The sequence below is a fragment of the Pocillopora verrucosa genome, chromosome 1 (genome assembly GCF_036669915.1).
Source record: "Pocillopora verrucosa isolate sample1 chromosome 1, ASM3666991v2, whole genome shotgun sequence".
Taxonomy (NCBI): domain Eukaryota; kingdom Metazoa; phylum Cnidaria; class Anthozoa; order Scleractinia; family Pocilloporidae; genus Pocillopora; species Pocillopora verrucosa.
This window is the reverse complement of record NC_089312.1, coordinates 13,526,619-13,541,055: the sequence shown is the minus strand read 5'-3', so window position 1 is coordinate 13,541,055 and position 14,437 is coordinate 13,526,619. Positions and strand designations below refer to the sequence as shown.

The following is a 14,437-nucleotide window of genomic DNA, read 5'->3' as shown; positions in this document are numbered from 1 at the left end:
CACACGGGAATCCGGGATGTGCAGATCCAAATATAATTGCCATTTATCGAGTTGCGATGAAAGCCTGATTTCTTAGTATCAATTTCGGCGAAGAACGAACATGCTGAGGCGATCATGAAATTTCGGCGAAATGTTAAGTTTTACCAAGTGAACAGTAATACCAAGAAACAAAGGCTTTGATTTACAAAAGGCAATGAATTGTCGGTAAAATTCATAAAACTCTCGCTCAGATCGCCTCGATCAGTTCTCTCTTCTTCCTCACTTCTTGGTCGACCGATCGATCTTCTTTTACAACAGGAAAGACGATGGCAAACAACACATTTTATGGATATGGCCTAAATACCGCCGCTGACGGAATATGCAATTGCCAGGTTCACTTTGTGCTCAAGTTTTTACCTAGATCATATCAGCGCAGACAATGATTTACTTCAATACTCAAACATAAAAATGATCCCTAAAAAAAAACAATCGAAATGAGCCATTTCGCCTGGAAAGTCTTATACCACTTTTAATTTCACAGGTGTATATTCGAACACATCCAAACAATTAGGACATCAACGTAAAAACGGATGCGGCCATTTTGATCAGACCGATGGTTGGAGAGTGTGCGCTGTGTAATATTGCGCTCGCGCCGGGAAAATGATTTGCAGGGACAAAATGAAAATCTAAATATTGTGCGAAAAAGAAAAACTTTTTAAGCTTAGGTTTTTCGTTTTTTGTCCTGAATTCTTTTCACGTATACTTTATGAGATGTGCTCTTACTAATACGCCTGATGCAAAGTATTTTCTTCCAAAGGACTTTGAGATCTTCAAACAGACCAAGGGGTATATCATCAGAGTCCTGCTTCGTCAACAGGGAAGTATGAAAAAATTATTGGGTGTCGGTAAAAACACAGATGATTTCATATAGGTGTGCTTCGTCTAACACCATCAACGAGAATAGACACAACATGAACGACAATATTTTGTGCGGCTGATCATTTCAGGAAAATATTGTTTTGTCTGTTGTTCGGTAAACAGGAAGGAAAGTATAATATCATGATTTTATTGATAACTTCTTCATGTTTCAACCAGAGATATGAGACATTAGCAAGTTATGAAAATTTCATTGAGAGAACAAGATAAAAGCACAAAAAATAATTTATTTCGTGCTCTCTGAGCTTAAATTTTTATATACAAGTATTTGCAAGAATAAATGTCACAATTAATTGCTTTTAGTAACATAACAGTTATCGTTAAACTTAACTGGATAATGGTTCTTAAGTCTGATGAAAGTATTGCGAGAACAAAAGGAATAAAATTGGTTAATAGTGAACTACCATTAAATGTAGCTAAAATAACTAACAAAAGTACGATCGATGTAGGCTAGGATGTATTTTTGAACACAAAAAGCTTTAAATTACTTACCGATGGCCGAGTTATGCTCTTTACCAACTACAAAAAAATGTTGTCCAGTTTGAGGGCTGACAAAGCTTCTCTAAACTGACGGTGATTTGAAGTTCACTGAACGAAAGTTTACGGCTTATATGAGCAGCAATGACGTGTGTTAGTACACGTGTCATCTGCAACACGCGCCTATAGGCAGTTCCGCGGCAAACGGAATTCAGTCAGTTCCCACGTAAATTCAAAAGGTAGCCTGGCGCCTCGCTCTCGAAGAATATTCGAAGTGCCTGACTCGATTGTCTGTTTTCTTTTTTAATTATTATAATTGCAGTTCAATGCAATCACAGGGGACAAGATCAAACTTAACCTAAACAAATTGTGTCTACTTCTTCTAACTCTCCCAGGAGAGTTTTGCCCTGCAAAGCGTTGGCGATTGGTGCGGAAGAGCACTGGTCCGCCTCATTTCTCACGCCAGCTTTGATCACGCTTGAGCAACATTTCCTTGTAGGCTGATGGTTTCAAAAGGTTTAGGTCAAAGGTTTTGGTTTTTTTCTTTTTTTTTTCTTTCGCGATTTCTAGATAGTAAATTCCAAACTAAAAAGTTAAAAGGTGTACAACGTAGTTTTAACATTTACAGCCACAGACTAAATGGGCAAGAATGGCTTTAGCATTGTTAAAGAAGTCTATTCAGATTAAGATTTCATATACCGTGATTATACCAAAAGCTACTAAAAACTTAGTAATGAGTTCAATATTGATTTTTCGACGTGATTTTTCGATTCATTAAACTTCTGATGTTAGGCCTTATGCATGCTCCCGTCGGATTACCAAATTTAACCCAAAAGCCTCGCTTTTGAGGTTCTAGTAACACTTACTTGGAAAGTTTTCCCAAAACACCTGTATCAAAACAATACCTTCATAAAGAAAGCAAAAAAAAGGGGAAAAGATTCATGAAAATTCTAGTGCAAACGAGCCTTGAGTTGATCTTGCCGTGAAGGACGTCAGAAGTTAAGATTGGTATTTCACTGCGGCAAGATGCTAAACAAATGCCTCATTTACCATATCACTAATACAGTTCACGCTCTGCAGCTATGTTCAAGATGGTCAAGCACTAGGAATGAAACGAAAAACACAAATATTGAAGAAAAGTTCAAAACATTACAACTGCACCATGAGAAACTATATTTTTTTTGAAGAGCTCATAGCAAAATGAATAAAAGGGTAAGTTTATACGAGTCTTTTACAATTAACGTAACTGAGTTTCCTTGTAAACTGATCGTAGATAATGTGCCTATTTTCGACCTTTACGCATGGTATGATACTATGCACGCAGGAAGTATATGCAAGGTTTGGACATTTTTGGAAATTTCCTGTACCGACTGTGAATATATGAAAGTCGTATATTTGTACTGCGGATAAAGACGTGAATATGAAAGCGATCTTCGCAGTATTGAACGCTTCTTGAGCAGTTATGAAATTGGCCACAGATTAGCCACGAATGAAAGGGTAAGTTTATGGACTTGATGATCAAAATAAAACTTCTCCCTCATTTTTATTCTTCTATCTTTCTAAACTAATATTTGGTTGCTTCCCTTATGCCGAGGATAACATCGCACGTGAAAGAAATCGACTGAAATATTCCGTTTTCAGCATTTAGGCAGGTCTAACAATAAGTTAAATTGGTTTTATCAACTGAGTTTAAAATTTAATTTGGCCACCATAGATAGTTTCTATGGTTTCTTCAACCTTAGAAACATTCTGTGGTGGCCAAACTAGTTGATAAGTCAAATTATTTTGTAATACCACCCCTCCCCCACCGACCCAAATTTTTGAAATAATAAATTTTAAGTGGCTTAACACAAAGCTACTGAAGCTGATTTCTATTGTGTCTTCGGATTGTAGAGCAGACATTTTTTCTTGTAACTGCTTCCGTTGAAGCTAAATGTTACCGCTTTCGGGAAAAGGTGCGAAGGTTTCTGGTTAGATTGACGCCCCTGTGATTAGTTCCTTTTAGATAGAAAATTATAGTTAGCGTTTCAGTTCAGAGAGACCCCGTGTGATCAAGATCGTTTTTGAATAGAAGACAAGTTAGACCGTAATCCTCGATAAAGTAATCAAGGCCTACGAACGTTAGTAAGGAATAACTTGTTATGTGGTCATGTTACCCAGCTCGTAGTCGTTACTCAAAGCCAAACTTATCGCTCGTTTTTTACCTTTCTTTTGGTTCTCTTAATTGCCATGTGCTCGTTTCCAAAATGGAGATTAATCTCATGCTATGATCACAATACTTAGGTGATTTTTTTTCGTAATGATTTCAGTTGACCGCTTCGATATAAGAACGCCTCATGGAATAGGAAAAATAATAAAGAAAGGAAAGATCATATATTAGTTTCGTGTTCATGGCGTGCACGTGTATCAACCCGGGAATCGAGTTTCTAGCTCTAGCTTGAAAAGGAACATTTACATTTCTTACAGCTTCGCTGTTATTTACACTGCTGAACTTTCGATTTCATCCAACGATTACAGTAACTTAGTAACCTGACATATGCCGTTGTCTCGCGCGGTCTTGTTTGTTACGCGCGATACTTCGAAGCTGTTCGGTGTTCCTTCGTTCTACTTATCTACTTTCAAACTCAGCATTAAAATAAAGGTTAGGTAAAGGCAAGAAGATTTCATTTTCAATGTGATTTACAAAATATGGCAAAGTACTTCTCCAATAAATCGAAGTGCTAGTGCGCTTAAGTCGTGGAATATAAACAAGTGCTGATAAACTTCCACACGGTTGCATTGTGCTCTGCAGTTTTTTAATTCCCCGTGTTTTCAACACATTCCCAGAAATAAGAGATTAACTTTTGGGAAACTTCTATCTGTCTGAATGCTACCTCTTTGACCAGAAATGATGAAAAATCTGATTTTTGTGCTTAAAAATGGGGGTCGACTTATACACGAGTAAGTGTGGTACTTCAGATATCGCGGGAACAGTTCAAATAGGTTGTTTGTTCAATTGAAATGCACTGGAAGCTTGTTCTCCACCAATACAAGAAGAAAAGAAGAAAAGGAAAACACTTCACACTGACAAACTCTTTAGAAGAAAGTGGTCTTGATAATATATAATTAACACAACTGTCATTTAATACCTGATCAAATGATCTAACAAGCCAGTTTGAAAGAATCTCTATTATATTACTATTTTGACTCATTATTAACATTCTAGTTTTTTAAAAAATTCCATTGCAAAAACAACAAGACTCATGTATGCATGTCATTTGCCCAAAAAAGGAAGTGACCAGCACTTTTATCATCAAAATCTCATAAAAGGTTATTCTTTTAAATATTATTTACAATTACTTCATACAATGAGATGTAAAAAATGAAAAAAAAATCGGAGCTTGACATATTGAAGTAAGAAATGTAGAAAAAAATTTGACCCCTGACGCAAACTTTGTACTCAAATGATTATCTATCTTCAAAAGATATTGCTGACTATTTCAAGATCCGTACTGAAGGATGTTGCTTGAATGAAAAAAAAGCACAGCAATTTCAAAGATGAGAACATTTTGGAAATTCTGAAAGAGTGGTCAGAATTCTGACGTTTTTTAAAGAGCATCTTAAGGGGTAGGGAATGGGTGGGGAGAGGCTGGAGGAGCTGGGTGGTTGAGGGGGGAGGTCAGGGGCTCAAATTTGCTGAAAAAGACCGTTGTTTCTCTCGGTTTAAGCCAGTAACTCTAAGAAAAGTTTTAAGTAGAAATTATGCTATCACATCAATTGGTTGAACATAATTATAACATAATAATTGTCATCAATTTTTGGTTGAACAATAGAGAAACAATTCTCTATGCAAAATTCACTCTCAGAATTCATTCAACTGATGCACAACACTCCTTTTTGACTTCGATTTGAAAAGTTATTATTGCGTGAGCACATGTAGTAGAAACATCCTTTGTTACTGAATTTCAACATAATGCCTCCAAATGATGCTGGGGCATTATTCAAAAGAGCATCCATTTTGGTATTCTTGGTTTCCACAGACTCAGCAGCACATGTCTTACTCCGCAGACAGGTATAGTAACCTTTCAAATGAAACACACAACAAAATTGGAAATTGGATTTGTAATCAATTACTAGAAACATTAACCTTTCACCCCTAAGAGTGACTAACATTTAATTTCCCTGAACAGTATCATCTCTGAGTCAAACATGAAGGTCTTGACAACAAAGAAAATGATCACCAACTTGAGAAGTCCTTGATTGTTAAACAAATTCTCCTTGCCAGTGTATGGGAATTGAATGGAGAGCAGTATGGAGAATATGCATACTAAACTCAGGATGTGAAGGGTTAAACCCCACACTAAGGTATCTTTTTTCTGTATTGCTGCTTGGTTGTAAAATTCCCATTTCAAAGTTACTGCTGGTAAGAGGATCAGACTACACATTAATTTTGTTTGCCCAATCTAACCAACTTTTCCCTCCAAACAATAAAAATCTGGGAATAATCTATGCATGTTTTTGTGTAAAACAGATGAATTCACCTAACCAAGAAGGAGTTAGAGAGCTTACTGCACAGCCAGCAGTTACAATTACTTTGAATTACTCACTAGGGTTTCCTTTTGTATCCCACCCTTCCGCATGACATGCCATATGAAAATGGACAAATATTGTATAAGACTGCCAATTTAAAAAATGATTAAACTGCCATACCTGCACTTGCCAAGCTGACAGCAATATCCTCTGGTTTGGGGTCTTTTAATTCAAGGCTGGACCAAACAGCTGTGGCCCCCTGAAACATTTTGGACATTTCAAATGGGAGGGGGTAGTTATCCAAGGAATTGCCAGTTTCTACAATGTTATTTCTGTCAGAGCCTGTGGAATAACAAATCAGAGAACATTTCACCTCCTCAGTTTTAAAATCATAACAAGTTCCCGACTGTCCTCAAAAAGAAGATATAGTATCAACTGTACATTTTATCTGTGAAGGCTGGTACCATCTCTAAGCCTGGTTCAGGTGTGTTTTCATACCTCGAATATTATCACTCACTATGCGCTGCAAAAATGGGGTGCTGAATGACATTGGTTTTATTACTATCTTTCACCTTCAGTCAAATATCTGTTTTCCTTAATTTTTTTCATGAATTTATATACAGAATGCAGAAGTTAAAAAAAAACAAAAAAAAAACAAAAAAAACCCCACTTACCACTCTTGCCTTCACCAGCATCCCCAGCTTGGCCATCACCAGCTGGACTATTGTTGTTATGTGAATTGGAGCCTACAAATGACAGCCACAAAAGAATTTATCCATGCTGAAGCCATGATAGAAGGATTTGCTAGCCACCTTTACAAAAACTGGTATTCATGTACAGTAACAACTGGCACAAAGATCTGTTTATGTTAGATGTTGAGAAAAAGTTTTTCTTACCTGTCCATTGAATGTGCACAACATCAGTTTCTTTTTTAATGTTCAGTTTGTTTGGGACAAAGTCATACTCAACAGCTGGATAAACCTCATAGGAAGAAAAAATTCAACAAGAAAATAATCAATTATCTGTCCCTCAACAATGAAGCAGTTGTCATGTTTGTACAAAATGATTCACAATAAAACAGCAGAGCTGAAGTCTACAAACCCAAATTTTAGCTGGTAAAAATTCAATCTGACACAGATACAGTTACGTCAAAAGCTAAGAGGTTTTAAAAGTGGGTTATAGTCTTCTTCCACAACAAAGTACTCTCTATTGGTGATAAATACCTGTACAATATTTCCTCTTTTCCCACGAATATTCAAATTATAGATATTCTTGTCAAGAGGCACAGCTTCTGTAAATCGTGGACTAAGTTGAATGATGTGGGACCTGTCCTGAAATGTTCTTCCATACTGTGCAGTATTTAAAGCAAGTTTTAGAGGTGATGTAGCACCAATGTCAACTGCAGGATTCTGCTGAATCAACCTGGTGAAAACATACAACATATTACAAACTTTGTGGTATAAATTTTAAAACTTGCCACTGCACCTTCAATTACCATGCAAACTATGAAGTTTACTTTGCAGAAAAGAGTATGCTTAAGATGGCATTTCAGTCAGTTGAATAGTGTAATAATAATAATAATGGAAAATAAACAACAACAACAAAAACAAACCAACAAGGAATAGACCCCACTACTAACAACTCAAGATTCAACTCTTGTACAACCATCCATTTACAACACGACAAAGGATTTTAGATATATGAAAATTCACATATTTGCACTGCGGTGGAAAGATGAAATTAGGAGATCCTCGCAGCTAAGAACACGACTGAAACGAGTAGTTGTAAATAGGACCTGAAAAAAATTTCAGGCCTGTACGGGATTTGAACCCATGACCTCTGCGACACTGGTGCAGCGCTCTACCAATTGAGCTAACAAGCCAACTGGGAGCTGGTCAATGAATTGGGTCCAAATAAACCAGCTCCCAGTTGGCTTGTTAGCTCAATTGGTAGAGTGCTGCACCGGTATCGCAGAGGTCATGGGTTCAAATCCCGTACAGGCCTGAAATTTTTTTTTTCAGGTCCTATTTACGACAAAGGAGTTAACCCATTACACCCTAACATGAGTATCCACATTCTCCATTCTATTCTCTATATATATCTTTTAGTACTGACAAGGAGAATTCATTTGAATATCAGAGCTTCTTAGCTCGGCAAGCATTTCCTTTATTCTCATGATCTTGATGAATGATTTAACAGTATTACAGTAAGGAGAAATTAGATGCTGGTCACTTTTAGGGTTTTAAAGGTTAAAATGCAGTTTTCATATTGTATAGTTTCACTGTAGTGGCAAGGATACTTACTTATTATTGTAAGTAGCATTAGTGTTCCAGCCATCATAGTCACTTGTTGATATGTTATATCTGAAAGAGATACGAAAAAACACTGTAGAAGGACAGTTAAGTAACAATTACTGTTACAATAACACTAATAAAAATACCATTTATAATTATATTTCTATGGTGCAGATAAACATGACTTATGCATTTGATCAAATGAGCTTTACAACAAAAAAAACCATCTTAAAAGTTAAAATTCATTATTAATAAGTAAAAATGCATTCTATATCCTAGAAAAAAAAACATTGTACTTAAATGCATATCCTACATCAGAAGCTCCAGTGTAGCAAAGAAAAATTGTCTTTAAACTTGAGATTCAAAATGGGCTTAAGTGCCTGCATTTCTGATTAATATTGGTAAGTAGTAGTTGGTGGTGAATGACATTTGATTACACCCCTCCCTCTGACACACATACACACACACACACACCCAGTGGAGGTTGCTATCATCCATGTCAAGTGGAGAGTATTTTATCTGTCCCAATATTTAAGTACTGCAGTGCATGTAAACTGAATGGTCTGTTTTGTAATGACTCAAGTAGCCTAATTGGTCAACTTTGATCTGTCAGTAAGTTTAGGTTGTTGTATTCCATTTGTTTGTTATGTAAATGTTTTGAGTAATTGGCTTGTATGGTGCTGGTCCAAGGGCATAGCTAGGGGGGGTCCTGGGTTGCCTGTATCCTCCCTTGGTAAGTTTTTTTATTTGTAACATTAGGATAAACATGGCGTGGAGGTCAACATGACAATCTAGTGAGTATCCTCTATTTGACACAGTGTAACCCCCCTTTGAAAAATCCTGGCTACACCCCTTGCGTAGTAGTTGAGAAATAGTAACAGCTGCTTTCACTCCTACTAAGGCTGTTGAAATGCCAGTCACTGCTAGCAATAACATTCTTTTCCAGGGCTACTATTAACTGGGTGATTACACACTGCTGAATATTAACAGGTTTTCCCATCTTTAATGTTACTCACCTTATCCTAAATACGCATAATTGAGCTAAACCAGATGGAAAGCGTGGAATTGTCCAAGTAAAGTTTGGTGTCACCCCATCTGGAGTGTTACCAAGATGATTGTCCCTTGTCCAAGGAGCTTGACCACAGTGAGGTGCATCAAGTTTAACTAAACACCGAGGCTTATCAGAACCAAGAGGGATACCCCAAACATGCCCTGCATTTTTACATTTATCTTGATTGTTGTACTGTACAGAAGTTATGTCCTCAAGATAGTTTGTAAACATCATCCATTTCCCTCCATTCTCAGTGCAGTCCTTTTCATTGTTATGTTTTGACCATTTTTTGCGTAACTTCTCATCAGGTGCTAGGTAATACTCAACACATTCTCCTAACAATCAATCAATCAATCGACCAATCAGTCAATTAGTTCATCATACATTCAATGGATTCAACCCCTAATGCTAGGAAACCAATTGAAAGGAACATTGAAAACGCATCAGATGCTAATGACAAAAACACTTTGTGAACATTTTGCAGTTCAAAATGATTTCAGACCACTTTGATTTGGATTTTTCTTTCTGTTAAAGAGACTGTGGTTGATAGAAAATATCCTGAAAAAGGAAAATACATATTAATCACACTTGTCTGAAGTCACTTCAACCTGGCATTAATTTTGAAATGTAACATTTGCATTGGTACATCAAGTAGATTACAGGAGCTAATAACATTTTTGACCCTTTAACTCCCAAGATCTAATCATGAATTCTCCATACAATTTCCCATATGTTGTTTATCATTCTAGTTCTGAGAATTTGATATTTTCATCTTTGATATTTTTGTTTCTTCTTGTTACCTTTCTGTTTAGAAATGAATGGATATTGTACTGAGGAGAAATTCCCTTTCAGTCACTCCTGGAAGTAAAAGGGTTGAGAAGCACATTTACAGTATATGGTCAAGTACAGGTGCAGACCATGCAAGCAACTTACGACTGGTCACTTATTACAACAAAAAAAATCCAAAAAGTTACTGTATAATTTTTAATTCTAGAGCCTATAAATATTTACCTTTGGGTTCAACATTGAAGCTGTGCTTTTTGTAATATTCACACTGGGATGTATCACTTGTTAAAACTGCAATGTCTTTCCATTCTGTAGGATGCCAATAAGGATAATAATCTCTCTCCTCTGGGCACTCGTATCCTCGTCGTGTGCCTGTGGGATTCTGTCTGGTGTAGATACTCTCTTTACCAGCTAGCTTTTGATCAGCTGTGAACAAACCTGAGAAATTTATATAGAGAGTTAGTGAGAATTTCTTATAAGAACAAATAATAGAGAATGATTCAACAAGATTTCAGCCTGTTTGGGACACTGTGACCCTGTGACAGCAATGTAGAGATCTAAACAACTCAGGTCTACAAAGCATTGAACCATGATCTTTTAATGGATTGTACATGACAGTACATGGAGACATATTCATGGCATGGTCTTTCCTGTGTGCTATGCCCATTATACCCACATATTTTGGTTCCATTACCTTTGAGCTGTAGCTTACACTACAGCAAATTCAGTGCACCAGGTTAAATGAATATTAGATGTCACATGAATATCATTTCATTATATTTGAGAAAATCTTCAAGGGCCTAATTTTCCAAAACACAAATTTATAGACAAGCAAAGGAAATAAGAGCCAGTAGATGAATACTTATCATTGATTCATGTACATTAATTCTCTAGGTTTTTTAGGTGTCAGAAAATTAAGGTCAACTAGAAAAAGTTAAAAAAAAAACTCACCTCCATTGCGTTCCCTTCTTCTGCATTTATCATACCACTCCCATGACTCATGTAGTCCTCTGTTATTATCATTATCTCCATTTTTCCTTGATTCATACTCATTATGCTTCTCTGCATCTTTCTTTTTTGTAGCAGTGAACTTCGGTGTGTTTGTATTTATACCATTGCGTTTAGTATTATCATCAGGTTTGTCTGCTAATGGCTGACACATGTATTGCAAAACAACATTACTGTTCATCTTGTGAGGGTTTATGTCATTTCCCCCAGAGCCATGTTGATTGGTCCACTCAAATGTGAGAAATGATTTCCCTCCACTTTTGGGTCCACTCTTGGGTCCACTTTGGAAAAATTTCTGGAGAGAGAAAAACAGTTTACATGTAGGAACATTACTTAATATGAAGAATTATTGTGTGATAGAAATACTTATAATAAACAACTCATGATAAAAATGAAAATGAGATCCTGAATTCCTGACAGGGGTTCAAAAATCTTCACATTTTCCCTGTACATATGATTACCTCTGACAATGCTCTACTTTAGAATCAAAATAGAGGTTACCATATTATATTGGTCTTTAGCACTTGTCGCAGCTTTATCTGTCTTGTCTCCAACATTATATCCACCTCGATTATTATTCTGTGAAAAAAAAGTATTGTATGTAAACTGCCAGTAACAGTAATTCTACCTGGACACGATGCCAGTCCATCATAAGGCTGCCCCTAGCATTTCCTAGCAATTTCTTGGAACCTTTTGATACACCTGGGTGAAGAGAATTATTGTGTGAGTCCTTCCTAAAAACCCAATGTTCTGACCAGGTCCTGTGGCCTTTTTTTTCAGAATCCTGATGGTTACTGATCCCAAAAACCAATCTTCTCTTTGCCATTTTTTGCCCAATAACAAGAGGTCAACAGCTTCCAATTTCAAAGGAATAAAAATGTTGGGAAATTAAGAAGAATAGACTAGTTTTTGGACTGAGGCAGGCAGTACTACTCCTTAGACTTAGAATTCAAGCTACAGCTCCAGACTTGTAAAGTTAACATGACTCAGACCTTTCAGTTCAGAGTACTATATGGCACATTTTTTTTCTGGCACCACTTCAAATTCTGTTAAGTGTTAGAAAGAGGGGTTATTTCAAGAATTTCCCTTTGATCGTAGAGTAGTTTTAAATAATTGTCTTTTTTAGGATGCTTGGTCAAGTGCTTGTGGTGACCAGCCAAAAATAAATTGAACAATGCAAATGCTTCTTAAAAACAAGAGCTTCTTCCGACAACAGGCTCTTGTTCAACTTCCTCATGAAAGCAGTTAGCAAGTGACCCTAATAATAGTTATCAAAACAATATCCTGTAGCAAATAATTTATGGAAAAGAGATGACAGCCTTGTCAACATGCGGGCATTTTGTTGATAAGAAATCGAATTCTCTTCACTTAGCTACGAGAAAATAAATTGGAGCTAGTAAGGGGATTTACTTCTCAGATATCGACAGCTGGAGGGTTTAACTAAAAAACTAAATCACAATGCTGAACCTACCACTTCCAGCCAACCATAAAAATCTCAAAGTTTTTTCGAGAACAAAAGTGTTGACTCTCACCTATGTCGCCTTCAAAGTCCCTGGTAGGCTAACGCCTAATTATAACTTGATTCATTCGTCACTTTCCCCGAAACAACTTTTCCGTTTTCTTATGAGCTCTCAATTTAGCACAGAGTGTTAGCTCTACCATCTGACAAGTTTATCAAGTTGGAATACCATGACATAAAATCATCCACGCGCATCACGGCAATTAAGTAGCTTTTGAGATGTACGCTTATTGTGGCTTTCCAAGGGCAACAGCCACTTGCTTAAACGCTATTCTTTACCTGAGAATCAAAGAGTCTGTTAGCATTTCTTCTCTGAGCCGATCTCTCGTTCAACCGATTATTGCTTCCACGGGGATTGTGCAAGTAGACGTCTCCATAACAGCGAGAAATAGCCCAGACAAGCACCGAAATATAGCAAAGATTCATCCTTCCTAAGGTTGGTGAGACCATCGATTAGAATTGGTTGGACTAACTTGCCGTCTTCTCGCACAAAAAGAAAGGAGCAAAGCGATTTCGAAATAAGCTGCAAAGGTTTCAGCTTGCACCAGGCACAAGAAGTTAGCCTGTTATCATTACCATATTTGGTTATGAACCCTGGCTTCCGGATGTCAAAAACGGAAAAATAACGTCACTGACGAGATGGTCTATGTAGGTGACATCAGAGGTGGCTTTAGCTGTTTTCGGTTTCGTTGCTAAGTGGATATTCATAGATGGTGCCGATTTTACGGAAGTGATTCTAGTCCCTGAACTTTGTCGGTAATTATCAATATGTCTGCGGCTTTATTTAAAGTAAAAGTTCAAGCCAAGCACACGCCAACTGGATTTTTCGAAACGATTTCAAGTGTTCGAGGTCACGCCACGGCCGTTGCGGGCCAATGTGGGCTCAACTCAAAATCATTATAGCCCGAGAATCCGGCGAGGGTTAAAATGACTCTGAGGGACACCAAAGTATATTTTTGCCTAAGAACATAAACTGTATTATAAATATTATCACTTTGGAGTGCCGTTGATAAAAAGAAAAAAAAAATGACAACAAGCAGTCTGAACAATCACGCAAGCGTGAGGGAGGGCCAAAATACATTCCAGTCTGCCAGTCTCCTTTCCAGCCCGCAAAAAGTGCCACCATGCTCAACAAAGTGATAATGATATGGGCTTTGGGTATCTCGTGTTCGAAATTTTCATTAACTTATATAAACTCTCGCTTTCTTTTTATCTACAGGTGGGGTCTACCACGGCGATAGAGAGTATGGGGTATAGGTCGTATCAATTAATTTTCTTCCAATTCAGATTCACCATAAACATCCATGAACGAATTATATGACGTGTAGCTCGTATATCAAGCCAAGTTGCAGTTGAAGTTAAAATGTTTTGTTCTCAATTTAAACATATATTCTCTGATAAATATGGTGGAGATTCTTACCGCGTCCGTAACGAAAACATGTGTTAATTCAGTGCAGTTTGGTCGACTGGGATTCCGATTCCCAACTTTGATACGTGGCAACCTCAAGCTCTGGGAATTATAAGAAACTGCAAATGGTTGACCGTAATTCTCTAAGAGTTTCGAAAAAATATCCATTTAAACATTCATCCAAAGTATACGAAAAGGTTTCAGCCTGCCAACTTTGCCCAAAAGTGCCCTATTCCCCTAGTAATCAATGTCTTGGCTCGAATAAAGACTAGGCTCTCCATGGTTGACCACACGTCCGTGTTCACTGGATTAACGATTGAAAGCCCTTCCCATGATGCTTTGTTTAATATATAGATTTAGCCAAGCCTAAAAGCGGAGCTAACCATCGTTATTATTAATGTTGTTATCATCATCTACAGGAAATTCTTTTTGCAGATCAAGTACTGTCCACAAAACTCACTAAAATCAAA

General features: G+C 37.1%; 1 protein-coding gene and 1 non-coding gene across 2 annotated transcripts; both read right to left on the bottom strand.

Annotated features, from left to right (window-relative positions):
- Positions 1–4,492: 4,492 nt before the first annotated feature.
- On the bottom strand, positions 4,493–13,117 carry LOC131786280 (protein DD3-3-like). Its single transcript, XM_059103314.2, has 11 exons — positions 12,839–13,117; positions 11,542–11,619; positions 10,984–11,335; positions 10,258–10,470; positions 9,212–9,581; positions 8,205–8,264; positions 7,125–7,323; positions 6,798–6,882; positions 6,576–6,647; positions 6,082–6,243; positions 4,493–5,453 (listed from the first exon to the last, which is right to left on the bottom strand). The coding sequence occupies exons 1-11, from the start codon at positions 13,007–13,009 to the stop codon at positions 5,245–5,247; spliced, it is 1,971 nt and encodes a 656-aa protein (XP_058959297.2). The 5' UTR covers positions 13,010–13,117; the 3' UTR covers positions 4,493–5,244.
- Trnat-agu (transfer RNA threonine (anticodon AGU)) lies at positions 7,711–7,783 on the bottom strand. Its single transcript has one exon. It is a non-coding gene; the product is annotated as a tRNA-Thr (tRNA).
- Positions 13,118–14,437: the final 1,320 nt, after the last annotated feature.